This window comes from Meleagris gallopavo, chromosome 4, assembly GCF_000146605.3.
Source record: "Meleagris gallopavo isolate NT-WF06-2002-E0010 breed Aviagen turkey brand Nicholas breeding stock chromosome 4, Turkey_5.1, whole genome shotgun sequence".
NCBI classification, from domain to species: domain Eukaryota; kingdom Metazoa; phylum Chordata; class Aves; order Galliformes; family Phasianidae; genus Meleagris; species Meleagris gallopavo.
The window spans coordinates 16,492,707-16,502,440 of NC_015014.2; the positions used below are offsets into that span (position 1 = coordinate 16,492,707).

A 9,734-nucleotide genomic window follows, 5' to 3' on the forward strand; every position below is an offset into this window, starting at 1 on the left:
AGAAACAGTGTGCAGCCTTGCATAAATTGTCTTCAAGTACTGGATATAAATACATTTCTAGTAGCAACACATAGGAACAGGATTACTCTCTATGCAGCTCACTCATTTCTACCTATCACTAACAGGTAAGTTAAAAATGGTAACCCATCACAGTTCTAACTGTCCCTTTTTCAACCTGCCAGAGTAATGGATGGCCAAAGGCTGCTGGCTGTGGAAATACCTCCTCCGCCCTCTGCTCGTCTATCTCCTTTACTAAAGCTGAAAAGATTTAGTAGGACTGTTGGGCTATAAAGTCTCACTGGATGTGTTTCTTCTCTACAAAAGATTAGAGGAAAGTATGTTGCATTAGCTGGGAATTTCTATGAAATGCAGAGATCCATATGTTTGACTATGCCTGATGAGAAAGCCCTCTGTATTTTCAGCAGCCTGGTTCAACTCACTGTCACTTGCTGTAAGCATCTATCTACTCATTTGCATTCTGCTACCAGGCTCATGATAGTCGATTCTACTTCACTTTTGAGCACAGAGAGAAATTTTCAGTAATTTTCTTAAATTCAAACAAAAATGAGGACAGTACACGTATTTGGAGTACATGGCATGGAAATCCTTGTTCTGGGTCATGACTACATTAAACATTATGAGCTGGCCAGTTTTCACATGGTTTTCTGTGTAACTCTTCTGACCCAGTTTTTCACAGGGAAGAATAACCAAGCCTGTTTTACATTCCCAAGGGAGAAATTTGTTCGACGTTTCCTGATGCTGTGTCACATCCGACTACATTAAAGTGGCTTTCAATAGTGGGGATTTCCCAGGGGAGGTCTTGGTCATCATCCTGCAGAAGAGGAAGAGCTTCCACTGTCTAAAAGAATTAACTGGCATTAACTACCATGGCATTTCAAACCAGCAAACAAGCTCACCCAGTGCAATGGACACTGCAAGTACCAATTCAGGGTATTTATTCAATACTCAATATTAACTGCTGGGGTTGTACTACTTCCTTGCAGGTTCACACTGTCACACATTTGCAGAAGAAAGATCAGTTTCAGAGAAACACAGTAGAACAAAATCAGCTGAATTAGCAGGAAGATTATCTGTGTAACAAAAATAACGACTCCATGAAACAAAAATGAATGCTCCCGCCACCAGTCTCTCAAAACATGGAGAAATTATCCATATTTCTCTGATCTCACAGGGTGAGAGTGTAAGCAGATGGGGCATTCTGTAAAGATAAAACAACAACAAAACCCTGCCTGCCATATGCTAGATAAGCACTGCTCTTTATACCAATGAATTAATGCAGTTAATTGAAAACAATCTCAACACAAAGCAAATGATGAAACCAATATTGCGCACACCATACGCTGTCATTCTCTAAAGTGGCTATTCATAGCCATGGATACGGTAAATAGAATGAAGCACAAAGTGCAGTTCAAGGATAAGATTACACTGCTACCTAAGTGGGAAGGCTAAACCCACAGTAATCAGGCATCCTAATATCTTCTCCAGAAACCCTGATTTATGGTACCCCCTTTCCAAGAAATTTCACTGGAACGTTATCACAAATAGCTGGAATACAGAAAAATAGAGAGAGAGGTAGATAGAGCATAGATGTGTATCTATCTATCTATGTAAGAACACAGCACGTGAACCAATAAACATACAATTACATTGCAATCATTACTAATATCTTGATCTTGAGCTGTTAATTTTCTTGATTTAGAATTCATAATCTCATTCTTTCTGATTGTTTGAAGAACACCAAATTCCCAAATGTTATAAAATCCTGCAGGAACACCAGATGTCCTGTGAGACAGAAAGTTTCTTCTATATAGCTGGAGTTGGAAGCTTTTCTGACAGCAGTATCTTACAAATAAAACTGACTACTTTTAGAGGGAATGCAATGCACTATATACTATTTCACTGTGGTAGAGGGGTTTTAAAGATATTTTCCACTTCACTGACAACAACAATTTTAAGTACTTTTTAAACCTTAGTATCTAGTTTGATGAGTCATCTGTCATCTATGACTAAAAATTTGGATAGTTGTCTGTGTTGGCTAAAGATGAGTCTGAATTTCTAAATCACCAGCACTCTGTATTCCTCATTTCTGCCTATAGCCTGAGTGGAGGACAGAGGCAAAAGAAATGAAGAATGATTTCATGAATCTATATAAAGTAGACTGCTTAAACACTGCTGACTGTTTCAAAGTGGCACATCCAGATGTATTTCCTGAAGTCAAATGTGCATAAAAGCTTTAAACTGTCAAATGTAATAAAGATTTCCTGTGAACAAGAGTAATGTTTAGTCTTTCTTTATTTGATTAGGAGGGCTGCTATGTTAACCCATCACATGGGTCATACGGGAGTTTCCCTCTATGTTAAGGAGTGGATTGACTGTGAAGAGCTGTCTCTGAGAAACAGTCATGAACAGATTGAGAGCTTGCTGGTTAGAATTAGGGACTGGATCAATAAAGGGCATCTGGTGGTCAGAGTCTAGTAAAGGCCATGTGATCAAAGGGAACCTGTTGATGTGGCCTTCTTGCTTCAGGCTCTCATCTTGATGGAGGACTTCAACCACCCAGAAATCTGCAGGGAAAACAACATGACAATCCAGAAGTGGTCCAGGAGATTCCTGGTGTCCACAGTCAACTTTCTAGCTCAGGTAGTGGACATGCTAATCCATCAGAGTTGAACTGTTGCTAGATCTGGTGCTCACCAATGCAGAAGAGATCGCTGAAGAGGTTAAGATTGGAGGCAGCCTCAGGAACAGGTTGTGCAGAGATGCTGTGTATGCCCCATCCCTGGAGACTCTCAAGGCCAGGTTGGATGGGGTCCTGGGCAGCTTGATCTGATGTATGGCAACCAGCCCATGGCTGGGGACTGGAACTGGGTGGGCTTTTAAGGTCCCCTCCAACCTAAATCATTCAATGACTCTATGATTTATAACAGACTGGAAAGTGATTTGTTTACCTGTGAAAATGAGACCCTTAGGAGAATTACAGATTAATGGAAGTTCATCTCTAGAAGAAAATTCATTTGTCACATTCTAAGAAACCCACCTGGGAGAAAGTTCAAGATAATGACAGTATCTCAAATATCTATCTACAGTGCTCTTGCAAAAGCCCAGGCATGCCATACTGTTATCTACACCATGATTAGCAATGGAGCCAGTGTTCTTATACATGGGTTATAGAAGAGGTTCTCTGACCAGTTTTAAACTGAAAAAAGAGCTGCATACAAGCAGTTTATCTAGTACACTGAACCAACCTGCAAGGCAACAATCAGAGGGAGGTTTTACGAGTTTATTACCTTTCAAAAAGGATGTTTAAAGTCTGCTGTCCAGACACACTTTACCAAGGATTGAAGGCTTTTTCTACCTCAGAAGCACAATCTAGATCTGGACTTGCCAACACCACACTCTGGATGTAAGTCAGCTCACAATAAAGGAAATGATAGAAAAAAAATAAAGATAGAGTTAGATTCCATACGCATAGAACCAAAAGGCCTGTGAGACTTCGGTTATTTGGCAGAGGAAATTCTTTGATGTTAAATAAGGTTTTGCCTATGAATATAAACTTTGGAATGAAATAGTCTGAGTGTCTTACAGGAATAGAGCTGTGTTAAAAAAGATGGGCAGCAACGTAGTATAAAGCACTCCCTTTTTCCTACCCTGATAATCTGCATGTGCTACAGGACTGGGTCATACTTTGGCATCACTGGACACTTTCACCCAAGTATAGTTATGTGAGTTATCCACAAATCAGCGAATACTACTTCTAGGAACTTAAAGTTCAAAACACATTAATCAACAACTTAATTGTAAACATACTGATATATAAGTGGATGAACATGACAGCATTCCTTGGTTTTGTGTTTTAAATTATGAAAGAAAGAAGAGGGAAAAGGTATCTTGTGGATGGCTAGAAAACAAATGCTGCCCAAACCTCTGATTTTCTGTTTTTGTTGCCCTCTTTTCTTTATGCTTTAATAAAAAATGGAAAAAATAAAAAAAGTTCTGTTGCCTGTACATATTAACTACAGATAAATTTTATATGTGGTCCAAAACAATTCTTCTTCACTCAGTGCAGCTCAGGCAAGCCAAAAGGTTGGACAACACCAATATAGAAATATCAGTTAGAGAAAGTATGAGAAAGTGACAGCTTTGATGGAGCTCCCTCATCAGAAGATACTGCCTCAGGTAAATTGACATATACAAACATTCTGTATGAATATTTGTGTAGTACATCAGTAAAGCACCTAACTGAATGCACAATGAACACAGACGGCTGAACTCTACCATAACTAAAAGTTTGCACTTCTTCATTTTTGCTAGAGTGAACAGGTTGGTAACCTGGGATCTGTACTGCTCAGATCTCTATAGTACCAACCACGCTTAGAGCAATCCCAGAAATGCCACACTGCACTCTACAGTTTCAGTATAAGACTGACAAGCCTTCTACACATGTGGTAGACATCTCTTCTCCCATATCCTCCACTACCACTTAAAACAGACTTTTCCAGAGTAACTTCGTGACACAGTAAGTTCCCCTAGTCCAGGAAGTATGTCTACATATGATCAAGTTCTGCCTTATTTCATGTCTTTCCTTTTTCACAGAATATGCTCAAGGTAGCCACATGTGCCTCTGTGGTTCTCAGTTCCCCTCACCAATAAGGGCTGTACTATGTACTGCATAGATCGTTTCCAAATGAACACTCAGCATCATAGAAACAGATCTCCTCTGCCAAAGGACAAAACAAAGCTACCTGTAAGAAACAAGCCTTTTTGGTCTTCTTGATCACAAAGAAGTCAGCTACAGACACATGGCCTTGACACTAACTAAAAAGATCACTACCAGTTTCAAAAAGGTAGCTGCTGTTCTTAAGGATTTCCACCAAGCAAGCAGAAGATCAGAATATGCTGAAGGCATTAAGAGCTTTATGCACTGACCACATGCCAAACAACATTCAAAGACACTCACACTAATCTTCATGTATTACAAACTGGAATTTATAAATTCTTCCACAGAGCTATGAATAATTGGCCGCAGCTATTGCATGCTCCTGCAGCCTTTCCCCATGTTATAACTACTTGGAATTTGCAAAGGTTTCCATGGATTCAAAGCATGTGCAAATAAAGTCTGTGAGTACATGAAGCATGGTAAAGGAAGGAGATGCTGAGTTCACCAATGCAGACCAGAGGCTCCATCATCAAAATGTACTGTTGTCTGTCTGGTTTGACTCTGTCAGCCCAACTGACAAAGTGGTTTCAAGGTAGAAACACAGCATCAAGCCTGTTATCATTAGCATAAAAGCTCTTTTTTAGCATCGTTCATTCACTCACACAACAGAGATGCATGACTTAAAATACCCTCATTCGGGTTATCAAAAGCAAAGTACTTTTGGCAGCATAGAGCTCAGAGGAATGCTAGGTTTATTGGCCTGTATGGTTCAGATTGCTGCTGATCCCCAAACCTGCTGTGATACTGCCATGCCATAGTGCAGCATGGACTTACCTTCTGAAAGAATAATAAAATCCTGATGGGATGATGGGATTTTTTTGAAATGCTTGTCAATTCCTACCTAATTTTTCCAGAGACCAAATTCCAAACCCACACCAAATAATTCAAATTCATGAAAACTGGTGATGAGGGAGTGCTTACATCCTCTCTGCTTAATATTTGTATCTAATTCTAGTTCTGTATTGTACTTCTTGCTCTTTTCAAACACTTATAAGTTGCATGAATGAGTGAACACAAGGAAGTACAAAAGGAATTTGAGAAGCTGAGAGATGTTGAAAAAACAGACTGCAGAAGGGGAATGAAGCTGCTCTTTAATCCACAGCATCAAAAACTTCAACATTCCCTATGCAATATGCTGGCTTGTAAGCATTCATTTAATATTAAAACAAGGGAAAAAACATGTGCTGGAATAGATTAAAACTACACAATAATTATTCTCAGATAGACCAGATTATCTTTAAGACCGAGAGGAACCCTGGAATTTGTCGAAGCATATATCCAGTTAAGACAATTGCTTTCAAACTGCATTAACTGCAACTCATAAAAGGGGGAAAGCAGTATCAGCCGTTGGCACAATTCCGCTATTATTTGGAAAGAAATAAGATCCAAATTTTAAACAGAAGTTGCATAGACAGGCGGACCTTAATAACAACTTAGAATATTAAAGTCATATGAGTATTTCTATTAACATGTCCCATAACATCTTACCATATTAGGCAGAGCTCTGACTTATTTCCACTGAAATCAGTACGAACTTTGCTCTTGGCTTAAGCAGGAACCGAGCATGAATTTTGCAACATTTCTTGAAGAGAACATCTCATGGCTAGGTTCTGGTCTCCTAGACGCATGCACAAGTGCTGCTCTTGGCAGAGAAACTGTATACATGACATTGATGTATTTTAAGAAAATATTTAAAAACTGTCTTTTCCAGCAGCTCAGTCAAAACTGCCTCTTTCAAAAGCTACAGTAGGCTACAGTTACCTGGAAGAGATTTGTAAACAAGCACACAGGTGTACACTACCTTCAGTGTGGACATCAGGCAGAGTATCAGTGATATGTTGTGCTACAGCTGATCGCCTGTACACCATATGGATTCTTCCCTTTTCCTCTTCCATTTGTTTTCCTCTTTCCAAAGGCTCAATGAAGTATTCATCCTCATCAGTTCTTATCATACCAGCCTGGTAAGGAAGAGAGAAAGCACACAAATACATCAGCTGAGAGCCTAATGGCCTTGCCTGTGGCTTTAAAAACAAATATCAACAGAGGTGAAGCATAAAACACTCAGCATATTACTGTACTGTAAGTATCAAATTACCAGTGGGCTTCCTTTGTACAGACTTCCAGCCAGAGGCAATATCCTCTGCATTCTAAGGATGCTCATCTGGCTGAGACCAGCATTCAAAGATAATAAGAGGAAATCTTGTATACATATGAGATGCATTACCCCACCAAAAAACAACCAACACCAAAGTCATACAGGAGTTTATTACTTGTATGTTATACACAGCTAATTTGTAATCCATGTATGGTATGCTGAAAACTATGTACTGCAATGTCCTGCAAATCCTTAACTCATAGACATATTCTGAATCCCTCACAGCTCAGGCTTTTCATTTTACTTAATTAAAATCAGCAGATATCATACGGCTTCCTACTTAAGCGCTCATGGCTCCATCCTCTAACTACATAGCCATTGATGATTCTTCAGAACATTTTCTCTATCTCTTTCATCTGTAGAAGCTGTGGAATGGGTTCAGAGGGAAGGCAGATTCATTCTGATGATTGCCACAATTAAACTTGCTGCAGTCACATCTGCCTCAGTCTGGTTCAAGGGGAAAGAGATTTGAGCTCAGGAGGGAAAATTTCTCTGCTGGCACTTGTATATAAATCACAGTAAATACTGGTAAAGGAAATCTGGCAACACACGTGAAGAAACAGTCACTTAGAAAATCCTTAGAAAAGGCCCTAGATTCTGAACCTGCCCTTAAAGGCAGCAGTACGATATTGTTCCTTCTGGCACAACAAGTAAAAGCAGGAACATGACAGAGAATGAAAACCAGGTATGGAGCAATCGAAGGTGTCAGAACCCACCAATGGAATACGTATTTTGATGAATTTGCAAGCTATTCTCAACAGCATTAATATACAAAACACGAACATGTATATAAAATGTAGCAAGAAAAAAAAAAAAGGCAAGCATTTCAGAGGCGCCCCAGAGAGGCTCTGGGATTGCCATGACTGACTGATTTGCCTAATGACTCTTGGGGCAAATGGACAGAAGAGCAAGCAAGCATCCCAAAATCCAAATGAATGAGGTAATCCCAACAAACTGCTCCAGGGGCTCCTCCAGCCTGAATGCCATCTACTCCAGCTCTGAATGCCATCAAACTTATTTATGACACAGCTACACTGATTTTATTTTGCAATAAACAGAGATTACCATAGTTCAAACTTAGATAATGTATCACATACAATTAGAATTACAAAGGTCTTTGACAAAGTATAAGAATGAATGTTTTAGTCAAAATATCCAAAATGGCACAGATTATTGTACCACAAGCTTTCCTTGCTCCATGAGTTTTCTTACATCTACATACATATTTCTTCAATTTTTGTTTTCTTCAAATATTTTCTTCAATATTTCTTCATATTTTACCTAAACTGCAAACATCTAAGTACCACATTTTTCCTGTATTTTCATTACAGGAATAGCAACAGTAAGTCAAATTTTTGGTAGGAATAAGTTAGGTTGACATCACAAATCAGTTCATGTGGCCAGTACACATAATTAGACTGAGAATTAACAAATGCCCTTTGCTGTTAATGGCTTATTTGCTTGCCATTTTCCTAAGCAGAAGAAGCAGAAATAAGTTTCGGATGTACAGTTGCCATGTAAGACCCTAACTTGGCAAAAAAAAAAAAGAAAAAAATAATAATTGTAAAACAAAAAATGACACCCAAAAAAGCCTTCTATGAAGCTACTGCCTATGAGTTATGAGTTTAAAGCACTTCTATCCAAAGTCAGAGCTTAGCACAGAACTGAAGCCTTGGCTCCAGTTTCCAGCTTTAATGCGTATGCCTCTTCTTGTGTGCGTTAAATCTGCTAAGAGAGAGCCCACAATTATATTTTTGAGAATGGGTGTGCCTTCCTGTGAAAGGAATATAAGAATAATCTGCAAGCATCAAGTACAGTTTCCATTTTTACAGCTCTGCATTAAACACTCTGACAGACCTAACACATTCCACCCCCCTTAAGCTGCAACTCATTATCTGCTCCTCCAAAGACTCCTCCTAACTTCATAAATACCAATAATTTTGTTGTATTAATATGAGACAAAAACATTAGCTATTTTATAAGTCTAATTACTAATTAAGAAGAGCTGTACCCATTTCACATAATCATGCTAAACTAATCACCATAACGCACACTGACTTTTATTTTTATTTTTTAACAGTTATTAGGGATGATTATTTATGCAGACATAAAGCACATCTCTACCTTTGGTTCAGTTTTATGCAAACGGATAACTCCACTAAGTTCAGTGGATTGGAATAGTTTTGAGGAGGTTCAGGCAGGTAACCGTGAATAAACGTGACACAAACTTTCTGCAGCATTTACAAATGGAGTCCACAGGCTGGAATTCAGACTGCTTGTCAGCAACGTGGGTCTCCTAGAGAACGATGACCCCCATGGATCCAGTAAGACCAATGACCTGACCTCCAGTACAGCTCGCAATCTCCCCCTGGCATAGCAGAGAAGTTAATTAAAAGTACAGAGTCAAATGGCTCACACAGACTGAAGGCGGCCTGCACAGACCATTTACCACATGCCACGATGTGCCTTTTGGAAAAACAGTGCTCCCCGCAGTCCCGTGAGAGAAAGGAAGATTTATCGCAGAGACCATGCAATTGTGGTTTTGTAGTCAAAGGGCCAAACCTAAAGGGCTGATGAAGGAAAAATGAATACGGATTAAAACCAGAAGAAGGAGTATCTGTTATATTAACATGAACACATTCGGAGTTTTTTCAGCACTGCATCTCACTGACTTTCTTCGTCACCCTTTCCACACTCTTCAGCCTTGTTTCACTTTGCTTCATCTGCAAGTTTGGTGTTCTCTCACCTATGTGAAGGTTCAATACATTTTTCACGTAGCTTTGAATATGTAATTTGCCCACTTCTGAAATACTCATCTATACTGTCTGTTGCAGCAAAAAA

General features: G+C 39.2%; 1 protein-coding gene across 1 annotated transcript in view; it reads right to left on the minus strand.

Moving 5' to 3' along the window:
* ADAMTS3 (ADAM metallopeptidase with thrombospondin type 1 motif 3) overlaps window positions 1–6,693 on the minus strand; it is an 80,708-nt gene extending 74,015 nt beyond the window's left edge. The window contains exon 1 of the mRNA XM_010709650.2: window positions 6,540–6,693. Within this exon, the coding sequence (XP_010707952.1) occupies window positions 6,540–6,690 (151 nt within the window). The 5' untranslated portion in view covers window positions 6,691–6,693. The remainder of the gene's footprint in view (window positions 1–6,539) is intronic.
* Between the last annotated feature and the right edge of the window lie 3,041 nt (window positions 6,694–9,734).